General features: G+C 43.3%; 1 protein-coding gene across 1 annotated transcript in view; it reads right to left on the reverse strand.

Annotated features, from left to right (window-relative positions):
- Positions 1-26149, reverse strand: part of uxs1 (UDP-glucuronate decarboxylase 1) — a 94596-nt gene that overhangs the window by 14360 nt on the left and 54087 nt on the right. Inside the window, exons 10-11 of the mRNA XM_029712107.1 lie at positions 16085-16204; positions 10384-10427 (exon numbers count right to left, since the gene is read on the reverse strand). Coding sequence (XP_029567967.1) covers positions 10384-10427; positions 16085-16204 — 164 coding nt within the window. The remainder of the gene's footprint in view (positions 1-10383; positions 10428-16084; positions 16205-26149) is intronic.

Below are 26149 nucleotides of genomic sequence, written 5' to 3' on the forward strand. Positions count from 1 at the left end.
GAAACCAACGTGAGTTTAACACACGTCTCAGAGTAATTAAGATTGATGAACACATTAGGCACAGCTCGTTAAGGACACTGGTTTGCCTATGGATAGAGCAGATGATGGTGACCCCTCACTCCCCCTCCATCACTCCTTTATTCATTAGGTGACTTCCTCCCCTGCTCCAGGTGCAGTTTGTCATAGTGTGACAGCGGTGACAGAGGAGGCCTAGGGGAGCTGTGATGCTGTTTCGGCATATTGACACACTGATGATTGTGTCTCTGTCTCTATCGCTCTGCCTCTCCAGACCCAGACAGCTAACCTCCGATGATAGTGTGTGTGTGTTCTTTAGTGTGTGTTTGTGTGTTTGTTTAGGCTTGGCCTATTTAGTAGGCAATTTTGCAGCATTAAGCTATACAGTATTTGTAAGCATAAAGCTGAGTGACTTAAATGTAATGTAAATGACTCACTCATTCGTGGCTTTGGATCAAAATACAGTATGTACCAACAGTCTTTCTGATAGGCTTCAATAAAGAAATGTTTTGAACAAGTTAACCTGCTTATGCTGTGTGTGTTCAAACAATTTGTTACATTATGGTTCCAATGAATGTAAAATAAATCAATCCTGGCTTCTCTCTGAAACCACACATTATCCTTTAGAATCACACAATTACCAGGTGGACAGTAGGCCTCTTGAAGCAATAGAGGAAATCAACAAGATCCACAAGTTTTCTTTCACAATAGCTGGCTGTATGTTATCTGCAGTTTTAACTACTGGTAGATGCTGTGGCCAGTCAGAGTTGAGTCCTATTGTAAAGTGTTGCCTAATGGACAAAAAAGGGAAAACGTGCAATGTATTCAATTTACATTTGTAACTCAATATCACATTCCATATATATTTTCCCTAATGAAAAATGCATCAACCCCTACAAAGATATGAATTCATTATAATCCACATAATAATTCAAACAGAATTAGCTGTAGCGAGAGGAGAGACTGCATGCTAAAGATTATCACAAAGAAGTTGTCTTTAACCCTGTTTTATAATGTAACTTATTTTGAATGAAAGCCAGGAACGAGTGAGTCACTCAGCTCTATGTTGTTCCTGCTTCTGATGCCTGTTTGAGTGTTTGTTTAATATTCTACTGATTCTGTGATCACCAAGCCTCATGCAACAGTAAAATGTTGGATAAAGCAATTTAACAAATCCGTCTGTTTTTAAACTTTGCTATGCTGTATTAAAGGCTTTACAATGTTTTCATTTGAACAGACTCTCTGGCATTACTTCTACTGTTCCAAACTGGCAGATAGATTACAATATCATTTAACAGTTTGTTATGCAACAGTGTCTCTTGCGCTTTTGACAATGATTTTACATGAGGTCTAATTCACATTATATATGCCTAAAATATATCCACTAGGCTAATAAATAATCAATTTTTTCCTTTTGATTATTTAATTAACTTATATCAAGTTATCCCTTCGGAGCACATACAAAAGTGATTTGGAATTGTTGAATGGGAGTGACAAAATGTATTACAATTGAATTTGAATGAACTGAATGAAGAGGATGAAGAAGAGAGTGAATGAATTTAGAACAATAGTGTAGGAATTGTTCTTCCTCTGTCCGGCGTCTACTTGGTCAGAAGAAGCTGTAACTGGTCCGTAGCTTATTATTAAAACTATTGTTACACCGTAAGGCTTTTATTCTAACACAAACGAAAAATGGTCTGTATATTCCATTATATTCTTAAAATGTGTACACAAGTGATGTCTGCTAAATTAACAAGTTGATGGCAAAGCCATAAAGCCTCAGCTACCTAGACCCACTCCAATTTGCATATCGCCCTAACAGAGCCAAAGATGATGCGATCTCTATTGCACTCCACACTACCCTTTCCCACCTGGACAAAAGGAACACCTACATGAGAATACTATTCATTGACTACAGCTCAGCGTTCAACACCATAGCGCCCTCAAAGCTCATCACTAAGCTAAGGACCCTGGGGGTAAACACCTCCCTCTGCAACTGGATCCTGGACTTCCTGACGGGCCTCCCCCAGGTGGTAAGGGTAGGTAACAACACATCCGCCACGCTGATCCTCAACACTGGAGCCCCTCAGGGGTTCGTGCTCAGTCCTCTCCTGTACTCCCTGTTCACCCACGACTGCATGGCCAGGTACGACTCCAACACCATCATTACATTTGCAGATGTCACACCAGTGGTAGGCCTGATCACCGACAACAACGAGACAGCCTATCGGGAGGAGGTCAGAGACTTGGCCGGGTGGTGCCAGAATAACAACCTATCCCTCAACGTAACCAAGACTAAAGAGATGATTGTGGACTACAGGAAAAGGAGGACCGAGAACATCTCCATTCTCATCGACGGGGCTGTAGTGGAGCAGGTTGAGAGCTTCAAGTTCCTTGGTGTCCACATGAACAACAAACTAGAATGGTCCAAACACAAAGACAGTCATGAAGAGGGTAGAACAAAGCCCATTTCCCCTCAGGAAACTAAAAAGAATTGGCATGGGTCCTCAGATCCTCAAAAGGTTCTACAGCTGCAACATCCAGAGCAACCTGACTGGTTGCATCCCTGCCTGGTACGGAAACTGCTCGGCCTCTGATCGCAAGGCACTACAGGGTAATGCTTATGGACCAGTACATCACTGTCAGAGGAAGGCCCTAAAAATTGTCAAAGACCTCAGCCACACCAGTCATAGACTGTTCTCTCTGCTACCGCATGGCAAGCAGTACCAGAGTGCCAAGTCTAGGACAAAAAGGCTTCTCAACAGCTTTTACCCCCAAGACATAAGACTCCTGAACAGGTAATCAAATGGCTACCCGGACTATATGCATTGTGTCCCGCCACCCCTCTTTTACGCTGCTGCTACTCTCTGTTCATCATCTATGCATAGTCACTTTAACTATACCTACATGTGTAAGTCGCTCTGGATAAGAGCGTCTGCTAAATGACTTAAATGTAAATGTAAATGTGCATATTACCTCAAGTTAGCCCGACTAACCGGTGCCTGTATATAGCCTCGCTACTGTTATAGCCTCACTACTGTTATAGCCTCACTACTGTTATTTTCACTGTATTTTTACTCTTGTTTTTATTTCTTTACTTATCCATTGTTCACCTAATACCTATTTTTTACTTAAAAATTGCGCTGTTGGTTAGGGGCTTGTAAGTAAGCATTCCACTGTAAGGTCTACACCTGTTATATTCCGCGCACGTGACAAATAAACCTTGATTTGATACTAAGCACAGATATAAAAATAAAGGTTTCACATATTTTCCAGACCTGAGCTATTCAATGTAGGTGTTTTATTTATTACATTTACTTGTGGAATGTTACCGAATAGATAACAACAACAGAAAGAATAATCTGGTGGCATTGGTAGAGTCAGACGGAGAATGGAGTGAAAGTGCACTGTACTGGAAGTAAGCAAAAATGCTGTGGGCCTGATATTTCAATACACTGCAATACAAAAGAAGCCATCCACCCTTGATGGGCTATCAGCATAAGACTTGCCGAGTTCAGGGAATTTAAATGTATTAATGGCTGTTTGCGAGGCATGTCACTTCACCCATCTCTTTGCATAGCCCACCACATGCACTGTTTTCTAACCCTATCTGAATGGATCCATAATAAATTACTATGAGAATAAATATCACTGAATTACAGAAATATTGGAATAAAGTAGGCTAATGCAATTGAAGACAACAAATGGTTTATTACTGAAAAACCCAAAAGTCATCCAGTTGTTCTAATAGGATTTGAAGCAATAGCTTGTGGTCAACTACTTCAGCACCATTTTGCACTGCTTTGAGACAAGCATGGGGAGTGGTCTTGATAAATCAAATCAGATTTTTATTTTCACTGAACCTCCATTTGGGTATAGGTTAGCCTACAATTTTTCCTAAGAAAACGCTGAGGCCTACATAGGCTACTGTAAAATGCATTTTCGTTTTTCTTGGAATATAAACACCATAATATTATTCAATTTAATTAAGCTATATTTCTAATCGTATAACCAGCACAACAAATACAATAATCATTTACAAACAAATTATAATCAATCCCATATAGTCTGTTCTAACAAAAAAAAGGTCTTAAAGTCTCTATTACAGCCAATATTAAAAACAGTCAAATGCATTCATAAATTCAATCGCTTTAGCTGACATGTTGCGGTTTATTCAATGTTTAATTATTCAAGGCTCCATTTGTTATTTTGTTTTATAACTAAAATGCTTGACTGTATTTAAAGACATGGATGACTTGTATGCTCTGTGATGACATGCACAAATGAAAAAATGACTGATTGACATACTGTATATTGAAGTAGGCCTTTATGCCAATAAGTAAGTTATGCTATAACAGCTACAGTAAACATGACTCTTAGGTCTACAGCTCCATGCCATTTCAATCACTTAACTTCTCAAAGATGCCCTCCGGTGGTCAAACTAGTATTAAACGGCAACAATGGCTGACAGTAAAATACTATGACGTCGTGCCATCCCATACCGCAGCACCCTGCAAGCTGCGCTGCAGTATGACGCAACTTTTGTAAGAAAGAACCACTGTACAGTATGTGCATGTTTGCACAAGAGAGTGTTGCCGTGCCTGTGAGTGAGTGCCTGGGTGTGCCTGTGCACGTGTGCGTGTCTGCTCGCACATACAGTACCAATCAAATGTTTGGACACACCTACTCATTCAACGTTTTTTCTTTATTTTTACTATTTTCTACATTGTAGAATAATAGTCAAGACATCAACACTATGAAATAACACATGTGGAATCAAAAAGTGTAAAACAGAACAAAATACAATGCTCAAAAAAATAAAGGGAACACTTAAACAACACAATGTAACTCCAAGTCAATCACACTTCTGTGAAGTCAAACTGTCCACTTAGGAAGCAACACTGATTGACAATAAATTTCACATGCTGTTGTGCAAATGGAATAGACAACAGGTGGAAATTATAGGCAATTAGCAAGACACCCCCAATAAAGGAGTGGTTCTGCAGGTGGGAACCACAGACCACTTCTCAGTTCCTATGCTTCCTGGCTGATGTTTTGGTCACTTTTGAATGCTGGCAGTGCTTTCACTCTAGTGGTAGCATGAGACGGAGTCTACAACCCACACAAGTGGCTCAGGTAGTGCAGCTCATCCAGGATGGCACATCAATGCGAGCTGTGGCAAGAAGGTTTGCTGTGTCTGTCAGCGTAGTGTCCAGAGCATGGAGGCGCTACCAGGAGACAGGCCAGTACATCAGGAGATGTGGAGGAGGCCGTAGTAGGGCAACAACCCAGCAGCAGGACCGCTACCTCTGCCTTTGTGCAAGGAGGAGCAGGAGGAGCACTGCCAGAGCCCTGCAAAATGACCTCCAGCAGGCCACAAATGTGCATGTGTCTGCTCAAACGGTCAGAAACAGACTCCATGAGGGTGGTATGAGGGCCCGACGTCCACAGGTGGGGGTTGTGCTTACAGCCCAACACCGTGCAGGACGTTTGGCATTTGCCAGAGAACACCAAGATTGGCAAATTCGCCACTGGCGCTCTGTGCTCTTCACAGACGAAAGCAGGTTCACACTGAGCACGTGACAGACGTGACAGAGTCTGGAGATGCCGTGGAGAATGTTCTGCTGCCTGCAACATCCTCCAGCATGACTGGTTTGGCGGTGGGTCAGTCATGGTGTGGGGTGGCATTTCTTTGGGGGGCCGCACAGCCCTACATGTGCTCGCCAGAGGTAGCCTGACTGCCATTAGGTACCGAGATGAGATCGTCAGACCCCTTGTGAGACCATATGCTGGTGCGGTTGGCCCTGGGTTCCTCCTAATGCAAGACAATGCTTGACCTCATGTGGCTGGAGTGTGTCAGCAGTTCCTGCAAGTGGAAGGCATTGATGCTATGGACTGGCCCGCCCGTTCCCCAGACCTGAATCCAATTGAGCACATCTGGGACATCATGTCTCGCTCCATCCACCAACACCACATTGCACCACAGACTGTCCAGGAGTTGGCGGATGCTTTAGTCCAGGTCTGGGAGGAGATCCCTCAGGAGACCATCCGCCACCTCATCAGGAGCATGCCCAGGAGCATGCCCAGGCGTTGTAGGGAGGTCATACAGGCACGTGGAGGCCACACACACTACTGAGCCTCATTTTGACTTGTTTTAAGGACATTACATCAAAGTTGGATCAGCCTGTAGTGTGGTTTTCCACTTTAATTTTGAGTGTGACTCCAAATCCAGACCTCCATGGGTTGATAAATTGAATTTCCATTGATTATTTTTGTGTGGTTTTGTTGTCAGCACATTCAACTATGTAAAGAAAAAAGTATTTAATAAGATTATTTCTTTCATTCAGATCTAGGATGTGTTGTTTAAGTGTTCCCTTTATTTTTTTGAGCAGTATATATTACTTCAAAGTAGCCACCCTTTGCCTTGATGACAGCTTTGCACACTCTTGGCATTCTCTCAACCAGCTTCACCTGAAAAGCTTTTCCAACCATCTTGAAGGATATGCTGAGCACTTGTTGGCTGCTTTTCCTTCACTCTGCGGTCCAATTCATCCCAAACCATCTGAATTGGGTTGAGGTCGGGTGACTGTGGAGGCCAGGTCATCTGATGCAGCACTCCATCACTCTCCTTCTTGGTCAAATAGCCCTTACACAGCCTGGAGGTGTGATGAGTCATTGTCCCGTTGAAAAACAAATGATAGTCCCACTAAGTGTAAACCACATGGGATGGTGTATCTCTGCAGAATACTGTTGTAGCCATGCTGGTTAAGTGAGCCTTGAATTCTAAATAAATCACAGACAGTGTCACCAGCAACACACCACCACACCTCCTCCTCCATGCTTCACGGTGGGAACCACACATGCGGAGATCATCCGTTCACCTACTCTGCGTCTCACAAAGACACGGCGGTTGAAACCGAAAATCTCAAATTTGGACTCATGAGACCAAAGAACAGATTTCCAACAGTCTAATGTCCATTGCTCATGTTTCTTGGCCCAAGCAAGTCTCTTCTTCTTATTGGTGTCCTTTAGTAGTGGTTTCTTTGCAGAAATTCGACCATGATTCACGCAGTCTCCTCTGAACAGTTGATGTTGAGATGTGTCTGTTACTTGAACTCTGTCGCATTTATTTGGGCTGAAATTTCTGAGGCTGGTAACTCTAATGAACTTATCCTCTTTAGCAGAGGTAACTCTGGGTCTTTCTTTCCTGTGGCAGTCCTCGTGAGAGCCAGTTTCATCATAGGGTTTTTGCGACTGCACTTTAATAAACTTTAATAGTTCTTGAAGTGTTCTGTATTGACTGACCTTCATGTCTTAAAGTAATGATGAACTGTCGTTTCTCTTTATTTATTTGTACTTCTCTTGCCATAATATGGACTTGGTCTTTTACCAAATAGGGCTATCTTCTGTATACCACCCCTACCTTGTCACAACACAACTGATTGGCTCAAACGCACGAAGAAGGAAAGAAATTCCACAAATTAATCTTTAACAAGTCACACCTGTTAATTAAAGTGCATTCCAGGTAACTACCTCATGAAGATGTTCGAGAGAATGCCAAGAGTGTGCAAAGCTGTCATCAAGGCAAGGATGGCTACTTTGAAGAATCTAAAATCTAAAATATATTTTCATTTGTTTAACACTTTTTTGGTTACTACATGATTCCATGTGTTATTTCATAATTTTGATGTCTTCACTATTATTCTACAATGTAGAAAATAGTAAATATAAAGAAAAACCCTGGAATGAGTAGGTGGGTCCAAACTTTTGACTGGTACTGTATGTGTGTCTCAGCCTCTGTAGCATAATTAGCGGCGGTAGGTCCCCGTGGCTTGCTGCATGGAAAGGAATGTACTGGCCTTTAAAAAGCCACTGAAGTTTACCAGGCTGTATGTTTGATCACACTAACAACCACTATGCTCCTACTGGGAACAGGCTCAAACTGGTCTGATCACAATAACAACCACTATGCTCCTACTGGGAACAGGCTCAAACTGGTCTGATCACACTAACAACCACTATGCTCCTACTGGGAACAGGCTCAAACTGGCTACCTGCTCATCAGCCATCCATCAATATAGACCTTTTTCTCTACATGTTTTATTCATGTTAAATTGACTAAAGAAAATAGTTTTCAACAAAAAAACTAATGATGCAAAAATCATTCAGAAAACGCTCCTGTGATATTATGTAATATTATATTTTATAATATTATATATTATGTTTTCTGGGGGCCAGTTCTAATGAACTCAGAAAGACTAAGCCCCTATAAATAATAACAACACAATAACAAATCGACGCTGGTGGGATGAAACCAGAAACTGCTACAACAGATAAATACCTTCAGGTTCATTGATGAAATACACAGACAATGCTGTAAGGATCTGTATAGATGAGAAAACTTCTCTGTAGATTTAGTTTGCAGGGATACAGGGCAAGACAACATTCATGGATTATAAACTAATACTTTAGTTTACTGCACCACCTAAAATAAATAATGGCCTCAAAGCAACAAGACAGTACTCACATCTAGTAGCAGTCCAGAGAGAGGAGAGACAAAGACAGCGCTAACGAAGAAATGAAAGAGTGTTGTGATAAAAACTGTTCCTATTCCACCTGCCACTTGACACCATCATATAAAAAAGTCCAAATATCTCCCACAATTCCAAGTGACACCACACCCAAATCAGCGTCGTCAGGTGCTAAAGTATCGGAGTCAACATTGTCTCCCTCTGGCTCTCCGAGGCCTCAGCCGCGTAGGTGAAATGCATCGTGGGATGTGACGAAAGGTTTGCTGTCTTCATTTCGTGCTAGACAGAGGTAAGTCTGCGAGGCAAGAGGCAAGTCTGCGAGGCAAGTCTGCGAGGCACAATAAGTCTGTGAGGTAAGACTGAGGGCAGACAGTCATATGTGTGATAATGGTGGGTTACAATAGCATGCTTTGCTGGTCTTAGACGTTATCAAAAGTTTGAACATGACTTTTACTTTGAGGGTGACATTTCATTTCAAGTCTTTTTGAATAATTGCAGCGTTGCTCTTTTTAACATTTCACAGCTACTTAGTGCTCTGCCCGTGTTCTTTCAGAAGAATAAAATGTAACCCAGAGTCTTGGCTTGGCAATGTAACACCATGGGTAGGGAAAGAGACTCTTAAGTCCACCAAATCCACTGATTCACAGACTACAGAAGTCATTAAGCAAAGTCAGGCTGTCATAGGACCTGGTTGAGAGAGGAGCTCTCCCACTGTTTATACAAGCCTAATTAAAGACATTCACCTTCCAGGTAAATGGTTGCTCGAAGGATGATAGGAGAGCTTCAAATACCCATCCTCCTCTGATCTCGCTCCTTCTAAATTGCAGCGTGTTTGTGTGTGTGTGTGTGTGTGTTGTGTTGTGAGATCAGACTGCACCGTCGATGAAAGCAGGGCTGATTAAATTATTCTCCAAAGATCATTCTAACACACACACAGACATGCACACACACGCACACACACAGACAGACATGCACACAGCAATCGCCAAAACCTCTGAAGACTGAGGATGTGGATGAGGCGGTGTGTGTGTGTGTGTGTGTGTGTGTGTGTGTGTGTGTGTGTGTGTACGTGATGAAAAGAGAGGGAGGGGTGTAAGTATTTTTCCCACCACCTTTGTAATCTAAAGCAAATATTACCTTTCTCTCCCCTAAAAAACCTTGTGGCCGGAGTTCCCATGTCCAGCCAGCCGCCTGTCCATTGCCTCCAGATTCCTGCGAGTGTTACAACGTTGATATATGCAGACCCCTACAGCCCTCCAACCGAGCCCAACTATCAGTCTGTGTGAAAAGCAAACTCTGCCGCCTTTCAAATGAACAAAGCCATTTCCACCTTTGAAATACTGTTCCTTGAATTCAATTACTAGAAAGAATTAGTGCTCTTTGGAAAGATTTCCTCCCTGGTTATCCAACTGTCCCTTAGAAGAGAGAACATGCATGCTTAACGGTCTGGGCCTTCAGAGCCCATAGACTATTACAGCTACCACCACAACGTTCTGCTTAGAGACAGACACCTGCATGCACACACGCCCATATCTGCGCACACACTCAAACACACAAAGTGATGATAACCATATTGCTCAGGCATGTTTTTTTCTTCCCCTTTCCACTGAGCGACATCGTGTCTTCAAGAGAGAGCGACATTTAAGCTACCCAGCGGGCTGTCGGTCTTCTGCCCGTATCCACTGAATACAGAACCTGAATACACAATTATAATCCAATCTGTCGGACACATTCACAGTAACAACATGCAGAGATACACAGACACCAACAAATGGAGAGCAAGATAAAAATGTAAGCTTCTGTGAACAGTGTGTTAGATGTGTTCGGTCAGGCTTACCTCACATACTGGAAGGCCCTCGTCTGGGATCCACTACCATACACCTATATAAACAAGGTGATATGAAACAATCTTATTCAGAATCAGATTCTTGAAATATTCAGAGAAAGACAGGTAGGTGCTACATGACGGATCAGAGAGACAAGTCTGTCTGACTGACTGAATGAGAGATGGTAATACTACAACTGGTAGAGTGTGTGAGATTGAGAGCAAATGTATGGGTGAGGAGACAGTGAGAGTGGTAGAGAGTGATGAGTGAGAGTGACAGAAAGTAGTAACAGTGGTAGTAATAAGTCATAACAGTGGCAGTAGTAACAGTAGTAACCGTAGTAAGTGGCAGCAGTAACAGTGGTAACAGTGGTAGCAGTACCAGTAGTAACAGTGTAGTAATACTAACAGTGGTAACAGCGGCAGTAGTAACAGTAGTAGTAGAAAAAGTGGTAGTACAAACAGTAGTAACAGTGGTAGTTGTAACAGTGGTAGTACTAACAGTAGTAACAGCGGTAGTAGTAACAGTAGCAACAGTGCTAGAAGAAACCATAGTAACAGTGGCAGTAGTAACAGTAGTAACAGTGGTAGCAGTAACAGATGGCAAATGTGTAACAGTGGTAGTCATAGTAACAGTGGTAAGAGTAGAAGGAGCAGTAACAGTAGTAGTAGCAACAGTAGTAACAGCGGCAGTAGTAACAGCGGCAGTAGTAACAGCGGCAGTAGTAACAGCGGCAGTAGTAACATCGGTAGTAGTAACAGTTGTAACAGCGGCAGTAGTAACAGCGGCAGTAGTAACATCGGCAGTAGTAACAGCGGTAGTAGTAACAGCGGTAGTAGTAACAGCGGTAGTAGTAACAGCGGTAGTAGTAACAGCGGCAGTAGTAACAGTGGTAACAGTGGTAACAGTAGTAACAGTGGCAGTAGTAACAGTGGTAGTAGTAACAGTGGTAACAGCGGCAGTAGTAACAGCGGTAGTAGTAACAGCGGTAACAGTGGTAACAGTGGTAACAGTGGTAACAGTGGTAGTAGTAGTAACAGTGGTAGTAGTAGTAACAGTAGTAACAGTGGTAACAGCGGTAACAGTAGTAACAGTGGCAGTAGTAACAGCGGCAGTAGTAACAGCGGCAGTAGTAACAGTGGTAACAGTGGTAACAGTAGTAACAGTGGCAGTAGTAACAGTGGTAGTAGTAACAGTGGTAACAGCGGCAGTAGTAACAGTGGTAGTAGTAACAGCGGCAGTAGTAACAGCGGTAGTTGTAAGTGGTAGTAGTAACAGTAGTAACAGCAGCAGAAGTAACAATGGTAAAAGTAACAGTGGTAGTAGTACCAGCGGCAGTAGCAACAGCGGTAGTAGTAACAGCGGCAGTAGTAACAGCGGTAGTAGTAACAGCGGTAGTAGTAACAGTAGTAAGTGGCAGCAGTAACAGTGGTAAGTGGCAGCAGTAACAGTGGTAACAGTGGTAGCAGTACCAGTAGTAACAGTGTAGTAATACTAACAGTGGTAACAGCGGCAGTAGTAACAGTAGTAGTAGAAAAAGTGGTAGTACAAACAGTAGTAACAGTGGTAGTAGTAACAGTAGCAACAGTGCTAGAAGAAACCATAGTAACAGTGGCAGTAGTAACAGTAGTAACAGTGGTAGCAGTAACAGATGGCAAATGTGTAACAGTGGTAGTCATAGTAACAGTGGTAAGAGTAGAAGGAGCAGTAACAGTAGTAGTAGCAACAGTAGTAACAGCGGCAGTAGTAACAGCGGCAGTAGTAACAGCGGCAGTAGTAACAGCGGCAGTAGTAACAGCGGCAGTAGTAACATCGGTAGTAGTAACAGTTGTAACAGCGGCAGTAGTAACAGCGGCAGTAGTAACATCGGCAGTAGTAACAGCGGTAGTAGTAACAGCGGTAGTAGTAACAGCGGTAGTAGTAACAGCGGTAGTAGTAACAGCGGCAGTAGTAACAGTGGTAACAGTGGTAACAGTAGTAACAGTGGCAGTAGTAACAGTGGTAGTAGTAACAGTGGTAACAGCGGCAGTAGTAACAGTGGTAGTAGTAACAGCGGTAACAGTGGTAACAGTGGTAACAGTGGTAACAGTGGTAGTAGTAGTAACAGTGGTAGTAGTAGTAACAGTAGTAACAGTGGTAACAGCGGTAACAGTAGTAACAGTGGCAGTAGTAACAGCGGCAGTAGTAACAGCGGCAGTAGTAACAGTGGTAACAGTGGTAACAGTAGTAACAGTGGCAGTAGTAACAGTGGTAGTAGTAACAGTGGTAACAGCGGCAGTAGTAACAGTGGTAGTAGTAACAGCGGCAGTAGTAACAGCGGTAGTTGTAAGTGGTAGTAGTAACAGTAGTAACAGCAGCAGAAGTAACAATGGTAAAAGTAACAGTGGTAGTAGTACCAGCGGCAGTAGCAACAGCGGTAGTAGTAACATCGGCAGTAGTAACAGCGGTAGTAGTAACAGCGGTAGTAGTAACAGCGGTAGTAGTAACAGCGGTAGTAGTAACAGTGGCAGTAGTAACCGTAGTAAGTGGCAGCAGTAACAGTAGTAACAGTGTAGTAATACTAACAGTGGTAACAGCGGCAGTAGTAACAGTAGTAGTAGAAAAAGTGGTAGTACAAACAGTAGTAACAGTGGTAGTTGTAACAGTGGTAGTACTAACAGTAGTAACAGTGGTAGTACTAACAGTGGTAGTACTAACAGTAGTAACAGCGGTAGTAGTAACAGTAGCAACAGTGCTAGAAGAAACCATAGTAACAGTGGCAGTAGTAACAGTAGTAACAGTGGTAGCAGTAACAGATGGCAAATGTGTAACAGTGGTAGTCATAGTAACAGTGGTAAGAGTAGAAGGAGCAGTAACAGTAGTAGTAGCAACAGTAGTAACAGCGGCAGTAGTAACAGCGGCAGTAGTAACAGCGGCAGTAGTAACAGCGGCAGTAGTAACAGTTGTAACAGCGGCAGTAGTAACAGCGGCAGTAGTAACAGCGGCAGTAGTAACAGCGGTAGTAGTAACAGCGGTAGTAGTAACAGCGGTAGTAGTAACAGCGGTAGTAGTAACAGCGGCAGTAGTAACAGTGGTAACAGTGGTAACAGTAGTAACAGTGGCAGTAGTAACAGTGGTAGTAGTAACAGTGGTAACAGCGGCAGTAGTAACAGTGGTAGTAGTAACAGCGGTAACAGTGGTAACAGTGGTAACAGTGGTAGTAGTAGTAACAGTGGTAGTAGTAGTAACAGTAGTAACAGTGGTAACAGCGGTAACAGTAGTAACAGTGGCAGTAGTAACAGCGGCAGTAGTAACAGCGGCAGTAGTAACAGTGGTAACAGTGGTAACAGTAGTAACAGTGGCAGTAGTAACAGTGGTAGTAGTAACAGTGGTAACAGCGGCAGTAGTAACAGTGGTAGTAGTAACAGCGGCAGTAGTAACAGCGGTAGTTGTAAGTGGTAGTAGTAACAGTAGTAACAGCAGCAGAAGTAACAATGGTAAAAGTAACAGTGGTAGTAGTACCAGCGGCAGTAGCAACAGCGGTAGTAGTAACAGCGGCAGTAGTAACAGCGGTAGTAGTAACAGCGGTAGTAGTAACAGTAGTAAGTGGCAGCAGTAACAGTGGTAAGTGGCAGCAGTAACAGTGGTAACAGTGGTAGCAGTACCAGTAGCAACAGTGCTAGAAGAAACCATAGTAACAGTGCTAGAAGAAACCATAGTAACAGTGGCAGTAGTAACAGTAGTAACAGTGGTAGCAGTAACAGATGGCAAATGTGTAACAGTGGTAGTCATAGTAACAGTGGTAAGAGTAGAAGGAGCAGTAACAGTAGTAGTAGCAACAGTAGTAACAGCGGCAGTAGTAACAGCGGCAGTAGTAACAGCGGCAGTAGTAACAGCGGCAGTAGTAACATCGGTAGTAGTAACAGTTGTAACAGCGGCAGTAGTAACAGCGGCAGTAGTAACATCGGCAGTAGTAACAGCGGTAGTAGTAACAGCGGTAGTAGTAACAGCGGTAGTAGTAACAGCGGCAGTAGTAACAGTGGTAACAGTGGTAACAGTAGTAACAGTGGCAGTAGTAACAGTGGTAGTAGTAACAGTGGTAACAGCGGCAGTAGTAACAGTGGTAGTAGTAACAGCGGTAACAGTGGTAACAGTGGTAACAGTGGTAGTAGTAGTAACAGTGGTAGTAGTAGTAACAGTAGTAACAGTGGTAACAGCGGTAACAGTAGTAACAGTGGCAGTAGTAACAGCGGCAGTAGTAACAGCGGCAGTAGTAACAGTGGTAACAGTGGTAACAGTAGTAACAGTGGCAGTAGTAACAGTGGTAGTAGTAACAGTGGTAACAGCGGCAGTAGTAACAGTGGTAGTAGTAACAGCGGCAGTAGTAACAGCGGTAGTTGTAAGTGGTAGTAGTAACAGTAGTAACAGCAGCAGAAGTAACAATGGTAAAAGTAACAGTGGTAGTAGTACCAGCGGCAGTAGCAACAGCGGTAGTAGTAACATCGGCAGTAGTAACAGCGGTAGTAGTAACAGCGGTAGTAGTAACAGCGGTAGTAGTAACAGCGGTAGTAGTAACAGCGGTAGTAGTAACAGCGGTAGTAGTAACAGTGGCAGTAGTAACCGTAGTAAGTGGTAGCAGTAACATTAGTAACAGTGTAGTAATACTAACAGTGGTAACAGCGGCAGTAGTAACAGTGGTAGTAATGACAGTAGTAACAGTAGTAAAGTGGTAACATTAATAGTTGTAAGAGTGGTAGCAATAACAGATGGCAACAGTGTAACAGTGGTAGTAGTAGTAACAGTGGTAACAGTGGTAACAGTGGTAACAGTGGTAACAGTGGTAACAGTGGTAACAGCGGCAGTAGTAACAGTGGTAGTAGTAACAGCGGCAGTAGTAACAGCGGCAGTAGTAACAGCGGCAGTAGTAACAGTGGTAGTAGTAACAGTGGTAACAGCAGTAACAGTAGTAACAGTGGCAGAAGTAACAGCGGTAGTAGTAACAGTGAGTAGTAACAGTGGTAACAGCGGTAACAGTAGTAACAGTGGTAGTAGTAACAGTGGCAGTAGTAACAGCGGTAGTTGTAAGTGGTAGTAGTAACAGTAGTAACAGCGGCAGAAGTAACAGCGGCAGTAGTAACAGCGGCAGTAGTAACAGCGGTAGTGTTAAGTGGTAGTAGTAACAGTAGTAACAGCGGCAGAAGTAAAAGTAACAGTGGTAGTAATGACAGTAGTAACAGTGGTAAAAGTAACAGTGGCAGTAGCAACAGCGGCAGTAGCGTAGCAACAGCGGCAGTAGCGTAGCAACAGCGGCAGTAGCAACAGCGGCAGTAGCAACAGCGGCAGTAGCAACAGCGGCAGTAGCAACAGCGGCAGTAGCAACAGCGGCAGTAGCAACAGCGGTAGTAGTAAGTGGTAGTAACAGCTGTAACAGCGGTAACAGTAGTAACAGTGGTAGTAGTAACAGTGGTAGTAGTAACAGCGGCAGTTGTAAGTGGTAGTAGTAGTAACAGTGGCAGTAGTAGTAGTAACAGTTGTAGTAGCAAAAGTAGTAACATTAGTAGTAGTAGTAGTAGTAGTAGTAGTAGTAAGTGTTAGCAGTAACAGTAGTAACAGTGGCTACAGCAGTACCAGCAGTAGTAATAACAGTAGTAACAGTGGTAGTAGGAGCAGCAGTAACAGTGGTAGTAGTAACAGTAGTAACCGTAGTAAGAGTGGTAATTATAGTGGACGTACGGTGAGGGGCTCTCCCTGTAGAGCCTGCAGTATGAAGTTGCTGACCACACGACCGTCATTCATGTGCATCCGGGACCCAAAGGTGTTAAAGATGCGTGCCACCCTCACCTCCACTCCTTCCTGTGGGCACAGGAAGAGGAAATAGAGGGGTGAGTAGAAAAGTACGCAAATCCTAACGTGGCACAGGACAAAAGAAGGGGGTTATGGTTTGTGTCAAAGACCTACCCAAACGCAATGATGAAACAACCTCATTGGTCGAGGACATTACGCAATTCATGAGTTATTAGCATGTAATTACCATTTTGTGTTATTTCTAATACAAGGTGAAGAGGGAACCATAAAGTAAACCAACATAACCAAAAAAAGTCAGATTTGAGTTGCTCCTGGCTCTATGATTTACAGGCTTCAGACTAGTAAAATGACAAATGTTTCACGGGCAAATCCATATCTTTGGGGGCTTAAAATCACCAGGCACAACATTGGTACCCTTTCTAAACCTGTATGCAGAACATCAAAGATGGATAAACACAATCCGATCATTACATTAAGAAAACAACAAGCCATCTGTTGCGCTAGTTTTGCTAAATTCTACTCGAAAAGCTGATTCTAACACGCTTGCGTCATTTGGCAAAGTTTTTAAAGTCAATAGAAAAATAATATCTTTGCAGGATCTCTTCTCCTCTAGGATTGGTCTGTTTCTCCATCTAACGCAAAGTGTTTTGTTGTGATCTGTACACCAGATGAATGTATGTAAGCAGAAGCAGAGAACATTATATTCTGGGGAGGTGCTGTGTGTGGAGGGATTAGCAACATTTACACACAAAGCCCCATCGACTGGGCAAGCTTTATCACTGGTACACAAACACAGCTCATGGGCCACCAGGTGACAAACAAACAAAACGATTACAAAAATCTCACACAAACAGAAATACACACAAGAATTGTCAGTTCTCTGTGACTGCCGAAAAAGTCATAGTTAAATAAAAATTAGCCTAAATAGTTTACAATGTTATAAACAAATAAAACCGAGGTAACCAAATTATATGATAGCTAGATTAGGCTACATATAGACATCCCTTTCATGTATGTGCAATCGATAGACCTATCTAGTTTAAAGCTATTAGGTTACACTGGAGCAGCTTCCATATATCCATTAGACCAGTAGGCTACTATTATCTAAACGCTCACACATTTCACTGTAGCTCAACCAATAACCTAAAGGTCAACACATTAGGTCTACGGCAACGTCAATTAACTTGTAGCCTAGGCCACTTCATGTTCAATTATTTCATTCTATAATATTTGTAGGTCTACTTGTAGCTTATTTCATGGCTGCCATTAGGCTATAATCAAAATGTATTTTTTTAATTACGAAGGATTTTGTAATTTTATTTTTAGGTCACGTTCATATTTTATAAATAGCAAAAAAGAGCGACTGACTTTGGCTTTATTATTTCTTCCTCACAGTTTACACAAACTGAAGACATTTACATAATTCACACAATCAAACATGGCATACAAAATAGCACGAGAAAACCCTTTTTCAGGACCCTGCCTTTCAAAGATAATTCGTAAAAATCCAAATAACTTCACAGATCTTCATTGTAAAGGGTTTAAACATTGTTTCCCATGCGTGTTCAATGAACCATAAACAATTAACGAACATGCACTTGTGGAACGGCCGTGAAGACACTAACAGCTTACAGACGGTAGGCAATTAAGGTCACAGTTATGAAAACTTAGGACACTAAAGAGGCCTTTCTACTGACTCTGAAAAACACAAAAAGAAAGATGCCCATGGTCCCTGCTCATCTGCGTGAACGTGCCTTAGGCATGCTGCAAGGAGGCATGAGGACTACAGATGTGGCCAGGGCAATAAATTGCAATGTTCGTACTGTGAGGCACTTAAGACAGCTCTACAGGGAGACAGGACGGACAGCTGATCGTCCTCGCAGTGGCAGACCACGTGTAACAACACCTGCACAGGATCGGTACATCCGAACATCACACCTGCGGGACAGGTACAGGATGGCAAAAACAACTGCCCGAGTTACACCAGGAACGCACAATCCCTCCATCAGTGCTCAGACTGTCCGCAATAGGCTGAGAGAGGCTGGACTGAGGGCTTGTAGGCCTGTTGTAAGGCAGGTCTTCACAAGACATCACCGGCAACAACGGCGCCTATGGGCACAAACCCACCGTCGCTGGACCAGACAGGACTGGCAAAAAGTCCTCTTCACTGACGAGTCACGGTTTTGTCTCACCAGGGGTGATGGTCAGATTCACGTTTATCGTTGAAGGAATGAGCGTTACACCGAGGCCTGTGCTCTGGAGTGGGATCGATTTGGAGGTGGAGGGTCCGTCATGGTCTGGGGTGGTGTGTTACAGCATCAGCGGACAGAGCTTGTCGTCATTGCAGGCAATCTCAACGCTGTGTGTTACAGGGAAGACATCCTCCTCCCTCATGTGGTACCCTTCCTGCAGGCTCATCCTGACATGACCCTCCAGCATGACAATGCCACCAGCCATACTGCTCGTTCTGTGCGTGATTTCCTGCAAGACAGGAATGTCAGTGTTCTGCCATGGCCAGCGAAGAGCCCGGATCTCAATTCCATTGAGCACGTCTGGGACCTGCTGGATCGGAGGGTGGGGGGTGGGGGTTAGGGCCACCCCCACCCAGAAATGTCCGGGAACTTGCAGGTGCCTTGTTGCAAGAACTGGCCAATCTGGTGCAGTCCATAATGAGGAGATGCACTGCAGTACTTAATGCAGCTGGTGGCCACACCAGATACTGACTGTTACTTTTGATTTTGCCCCCCCCCCCTTTGTTCAGGAACATATTATTCCATTTCTGTTAGTCACATGTCTGTGGAACTTGTTCAGTGTATGTCTCAAATGTTGAATCTTATGTTCATACAAATATTTACACGTTAACGTTTGCTGAAATAAACGCATTTGACAGTGAGAGGACATTTCTTCTTTTGCTGAGTTTATAATACAAACACTTAAATACATAATAAGGTTACAGAACATTTCTTCTCTTGATGGGAAAACTGTACTGTGTCAAAAAAAATAACTGAATACATTGAACCTTTTACACTCGTGGGAATTGGCCTGTATGGATAGGGCTATATTGAAAAGTTTCTTACAGAAAAAATATGGAGGGCATATGCATAACCATGGTAGAAATGAAAAGGGAACAGTTTGGAGATTATGGGACATTTTCTAGACTAAAAGGTGAGGACACAACAGTTCACCTGACAAGACTGAATCCAAACATTACATTTTATGTGCATTTTACATTTACTGTACTTTTCACTACACTTGATGATGACTAAATCTGAAAATATTCCGGTGCGGGTTAGGTGCGACAAAAGAAGAAAAAAATAGATTTTTTGTCTTTTGTTGCACCTAACCCGAATTTTCCAAGAATATTCTTGTCATGTTCGTATCAGGTTCTTATCATGTTCTTGTCATATATCTGGAGGATTTTCAGATTTAGTCATCATCAAATGTAGTGAAAAGTACAGTAAATGTAAAATGCACATAAAATGTAATGTTTAGATTCAGTCTTGTCAGAGGTCAAACTGGTTTCTCCAAGTGGCCACACCCCTCTCTTAGTTCCTAAGTAATCTGAATGCACTTTTATGATTCAAAGAGTCTTCAACTGTTAGGTACTTTTTTTTCTTTCTCTCCTAGCTGTGTCCTTGAGGAACTAGAGCAAGCACACCTGTTGTCGTTTTGTTTGGAACACAGCCCTGCATTACTGTCATCACACAATTACTGATATTGTTTGCGCAAGTGTTGCGGCGTCACTACAGCCCGGGGGTTCGATCCCAGGCTGTGTCACAACCGGCCGTGATTGGGAGTCCCATAGGGCGGCACACAATTGGCCCAGCGTCGTCCGGGGTAGGCCGTCATTGTAAATAATAATTTGTTCTTAACTGACTTGCCTAGTTATATAAAAGGTTAAATAAAAAATAAATAAATACAAAAACATACAGAGCTGTGAAGTGCAGAGCTTAATCTCTGACGTCATGTACTGTACAGCATGTTACTGCACAGCCACTGTGTTCCAATAAGGCACTTATCAAAGAACAAATCTGCCATTTTCAACCCGTATACGGGAAGACAGGGGCTGTGAGTGGAAAGGGCTACCCAGCTGTTTGGCCTCCAGCAAATCGATGACCTTAACCAGGTGTTTGGCCTCAAAACGCTTGTATGGAAATATCTTCTGGATAGTACAGGATAGTACAGGATAGTACTGGATAGTACTGGATAGTACAGGATAGTACAGACTAGATGGGAAGAATAGAAGGAAGGAACTAAAGCTGTACACTTAACGTATTCGATAAGGAAAGGAGATAACTCCTCATCCAAGAGGGGGATCTAGCTGTCCTATAGAGAAAACAAACCAGAGATCCACTCACACGGTCATCACCACCACACACACACACTTTATATAAACCATTCAAATACAAGCAGACAACACACACACAACCAAAAACCCACATATAATTGATTATCTGTAGCCTATCTGGTTACATCACCTTTATAACAAGGATAGTCACCCCTCTTCATCTCCAAAGCTACGACACCTACGAGTTCTATTTTTAGTGTCAAAACATGAAGACCTTATATAACAGGCTAGCTTGAAAATGTAGGGCATGCTAAAAGGCTGGTAATATATATGGTAATCAAGGACAGAATAAGGAGTATGATTGAGTAGACTTCCTGGAGAGGAAAACAATACAATAAGTTTGGTAAAAAAATGAGGCCTTGAAGTACGAGCTACCATTTAACAGTATACATCAGTTCCAAACTACACCTGTTGTAGGAAGTAATTTTGATCCCGCCTGTTCGGGGGAATGCAACAACAACCACCACCACCACCACCTGGTACTGTCCAATTGATAAAGATTTCTGGAAAGAGATGGAAAGGGACATTTCAAATATTTTGGGCTCTACAGTTGGTTTACAGCCTCTCCATTGTGTTCTGGGTCTACTCTCTGCTAGCTCTGCACTGAAATAGCATTTTTTTTTTTTTTAAATGGTAGCTCTAATGTGATATGCTGGTAGATAAAATAAAATTCATGACACAAAACCAAAAAAATTCCTGGTGGCTCAGAAACCTGTTGTGGTTGTTTCCTCTGGAAACACTGACTTACGTCCTTCAGGGGAAACTGGAGCCCTGTAGTGAGGTTTATAGGAGAACAGTGTGTGAATATACTTTTGAAGGGGATTGCCAACCCATAACGCACCAAGAATCTGGGCGTTGCGGTTTGTACCATTGGAATTCAATACTTATAAACATTTGTTTGGGAGGGAATGGGAATAGGGAGAGGGGTGGGAATAGGGAGAGGGGTGGGAATAGGGAGAGGGAGAGGGGTGGGAATAGGGAGAGGGAATAGGGAGAGTGGTGGGAATAGGGATATACATCAACAAGTTATTGCATGACATTGAAATAAACTTTATTTCTGTATCATGGTACATACAGTGCCATCAGAAAGTAGTCATACCGTTTACTTATTCCACATTTCGTTGTGTTACAGCCTGAATTCAAAATTGAGGAACTACATTATTGTTTCACCGATCTATACACAATACCCCATAATGACAAAGTGAAAAAATGAGTCAATACATGTTAGAATCCCCTTTGGCAGCGATTACATCTGTGAGTCTTTCTGGGTAAGTCTCTAACAGCTTTACACACATTCCTTTTGGGGGGGGGGGGGGGGGGGGGGGGGGAATTCTTCAAACTCTGTCAAGTTGGCAGCTGATCACTGCTAGACACCCATTCTTCAAGCTGGATACAAAGGAAGTGCTCAGGCAGTCGTAGATGGTCAAGACACGATGCTGGAAAAAAGTCTCCCTCTCACCTGAGCTAACTGCTAAGAATCTACAAACAGCTGGACAATTGGCATTTGCTACAGGAACTTTTGGACTTCTAAATTAATGATATGTACTGTATGCACTGATTCTTGAAGAAAATAATTTATAAATGCCTCATGAACTTAGTTCAACTGTCACACGCCACCAGAACCCAAAATATAAGCTTGTTTTACTCTGTTTGTAAACAAAGAACATTTTAAGAAACACTGTATAGCCTCAAAACATGGTTGAAACTATAATTTTGATATCATGGATAATCAGCGCTGGCATCAATAACGCGTTCTATGAATTTTAGAGTGGTTCCATTTCTACATCTCCATCCCTCAGCTTTTTAGCACAACAGTGGTGGGGAGAATGCTTTGCCTACATTCCACTTCATATGGAGTGTTTCCCCTCCTGCATTTGTAAAATGGTTGGGTAGAGTTGGGCTTTATGTGCTAATAAAATCGACACTATTCACTTTCAATTGTAGTTGCTCCTGCTGTCTTTTTGTTGTACTGCTCCTGTATTGGATTCTTAGACACTCTTTCTACTTCCACTCTACCCATGTGTACCATTGTGATGTGTGATTGCTAGCTGCTCTCTCTACTATGGGTAATTACAGTGTACAAAGCCAGATAAAAGATGCCGCACAATCCCCTTTGACTCATCTAGAGAGGAAAAAGGCTAGGAACTGATCATTTAAAGGCAAGAAAGAACACAGAGTACCCAAAGAAATGGAAATATTGTCTTGTAGAACCAAACTGATAATGAGGTGCCTGTCATGCTGTGGCCTAAGAGCTAAAAGCCTGCCTTCCCCAGTATCTCTGTATATCATACCTGTCTGGCATGGCAACTCTGCACTGGGTTTCCTATCACAACGCAGGGAGAGAGAACCTGTTTCTCTGGGGGAGGAGAGAAAACCTCATTCTCTCAGAGAGACAGAGAGCATGGAATCAGGACATTGGTAAACATACTTTCTTTTCACTTCTGCTCAAGTTTTGTTCCGCCCAGCTTTTAGAACCTGCACTCTGATGTGGTGCAGTGTACACACACAAACACGCACTGGCAAAACCCTGTCACCGCAATAAGGTCTGAGGTAACTGCAGTGTTTTAATAGCATCCTCCAAAACACACACCAATCCTAAAGTACCAGCACTTACACCTGAGGAATGGAAATGAAGGGGACGACACTGAGGGAACATTAATAGAACAATGATAAGAGAACAATAAGAGTAAAATCTGTCATTAACCACCACGCAAAAGCTAAGTCGCCCGCTTTGAGGAAAACATTGAGCCGCCGACCAAAGCCCCCTCCGCTCACGAGGATTATGCACTCTCGTTCTCCATGGCCGACATGAGTAAGTCATTTAAGCGTGTTAACCCACACAAGGCTGCCGGCCCAGACGGCATCCCAAGCAACGTCTTCAGAGCATGTGCAGACCAGCTGGACATATTAAGTCTCTCTATATGCCAGTCTGTTGTCCCCACTTGCTTCAAGATGTTCACCATTCTTCCTATACGCAAGAAAGCGAAACTGAACTAAATGACTATCGCCCCGTAGAACTCACTTCATCATGAAGTGCTTTGAGAGGCTAGTTAAGGATCATATCAACTCCACCTTACCTGACAACCTAGATCTAGTGTGCAGTGCAATAGCCATTGAACTGAACACTGCCCTATGTAAGAATGCTGTTCATCGACTTCAGCTCAGCATTCAACAACATAGTGCCCTCCAAGCTCATCACTAAGCTCAGGGCCCTGGGTCTGAATCCCTCCCTGTGCAACTATGTCCTGGACTTCCTGACAAGCTGACCCTAAGTGGTGAGGGTAGGCAACAACATCCCCGCCACACTGATCCTCAACACTGGGGCTCCACAGGAGTGCGTGCCCAGCCAACTCCTGAACTCCCTGTTCACCTATGACTGCGTGGCAACGAACGTCTCTAAATCAATCATCAAGTTTGCTGACAACACAGCAGTGGTAGACCTGCTTACCAACAATGACGAGACAGTATACAGGGAGGAGGTGATAGCCCTGGCAGAGTGGTACCAGGAAAATAAATAACCTCTCTGTCCTCACATATGCATTTCTTTTGTTCAGGTGGGTGAGGGCAGTGTGCAGTGCAATGGTGATTATGTCGTCCATGGATGTGTTGGGAGGGAGGTGGTATTGTGGTCTTTGACTAGTCTCTCAAAGCACTTCATGATGACGGAAGTGAGTGCTAGAAATTGGTAGTCATTCGGTTGAGTTCCTTTCCCTTTCTTGGGTACGGGGATGATAGCGAATACCTTGATAACGGCCTGAGCTAGAGAGAGATGGAAAGTGTCAGAAAAAACAACAGCTAGGTGGTCTGCACATGCTCTGAGGGCTCTAGGGATACCGTCTTGGCTGGCAGCATTGCGAGGGTTGGGACGTTTGAATGACTTACATAGGTATCCACATTACCTTTCCTTACTTACATCCTCTGTGGAGCCGGTAAGCACATAGCTCACGTGGTCCTCAAAGGCTCTCCTCGGCAGATCAGTGTCGTTATGTTTGAAGCGTGAGAAAAAAAAAGTGTTTAGCTCATCCGGTAGGTCAGTGTTGGTGTCCGCGACGTGACTGGCTTTCTTTTTGTAATCCGTGATCATTGGAAGTCCCTACCACATATGCCTTGTGTTTGACCTGCTGAATTGAATTGTTCTCCCTATACTTGTGTCTCGCCAGCCTTGATCGATATGCGTAGGTTGTATTTGTGCCGTTTCAACATACGGCAAGGTGACAAATTGTGTTTATAAGCAGAATCTCTCTCCTTCAGCTTCCCGACAAGGCTGCCATCAATCCACGTTTTTTGATTTGGGTAAGTTTTGAAAGACACCATTGGTATCACAATGCTTTTTTTTAATGAATCCGATGACGGAGTCGGCGTATTCATTGATGTTATCCCCAGGAGCGACACGGAACACGGTCCAGTCCACGTGATGACGACAGTATTGGAGCATGGATTCTGATTGGTACAGACGCCAGAACATCCCTTGAGTATTTGTTTGTAGCCGGGGAGGAGCAAAATGGAGTTGTGGTCCGATTTGCCGAAAGGAGGACGGAAGAGGGCCTTATACCCGTGTAGAAAAGACGTGTAGCAGTGGTCAAGCGTGGAGTTTCCGCAAGTTGGATAGTCAATACGTTGATAGAAATTCAGGAGCACAGTCCTCAAATTACTTTTGTTAAAGTCCCCAGAGGCAATTAACGCTGCTTCCGGGTACGTAGTCTCTAGTTTGTTCAGGGTCCAATGAAGATGTTTGAGAGCATTTTTGGTTTCAGCTTGGGGAGCGATGTACACAGCCGTGGCGATAATCCCTGATACATGTTGGAAGGTAAACTCTCCGGTAGGACTCCCAGGCGTCTCACCGAAGAGGCTAGACCATCCAGGAATTCTGGAAGGTCTGATGGACAATGGAGACAGGGGGAGAAGACAAGTAGGAGGAGGTGACAGTACAGGTACATCAAAGCTGTGACCGAGAGACGAATAAACAGCTTCTACCTCCAGGGCATTAGACTGTGAAACAGTCACCGCTAGCCAGCCTCCACCCAGTACCCTGCCCTGAACCTTAATCACTGTTACTAGCCGGCTACCACCTGGTACTCTACCATGCACCTTAGCGATTGCTTTGCCCTATGTACATAGAGTCATTGAACACTGGTCACTTTAATAACGCTTGCATACTGTTTTACACATTTTATATGTACAGTGCATTCGGAAAGTATTCAGACACCATGACTTTTTCCACATTTTGTTACGTTACGTTACAGCCTTAATCTAAAATGTATTAAATCGTTTTTTTCCCCTCATCAATCTACACACAATATCCCATAATGACAAAATATAATTCTTGAAATTGTATAAAAGATTCTAGTAATAATGGAAATATCAGATTTGCATAAGTATTCAGACCCTTTATTCAGCCCTTTGTTAAAGCACCCGTGACAGCGATTACAGCCTCGAGTCTTCTGTATTTGGGGAGTTTCTCTCACTCTTCTCTGCAGATCCTCTCAAGCTCTGTCAGGTTGGATGGGAAGCGTTGCTGCACAGCTATTTTCAGGTCTCTCCAAAGATGTTCGATTGGCTTCAAGTCCGGGCTCTGGCTGGGCCACTCAAGAACATTCAGAGACGTCCCAAAGCCATTCCTACATTGTTTTGGCTGTGTGCTTAGG

Source organism: Salmo trutta, chromosome 24 (assembly GCF_901001165.1).
Source record: "Salmo trutta chromosome 24, fSalTru1.1, whole genome shotgun sequence".
Classification (NCBI taxonomy): Eukaryota; Metazoa; Chordata; class Actinopteri; order Salmoniformes; family Salmonidae; genus Salmo; species Salmo trutta.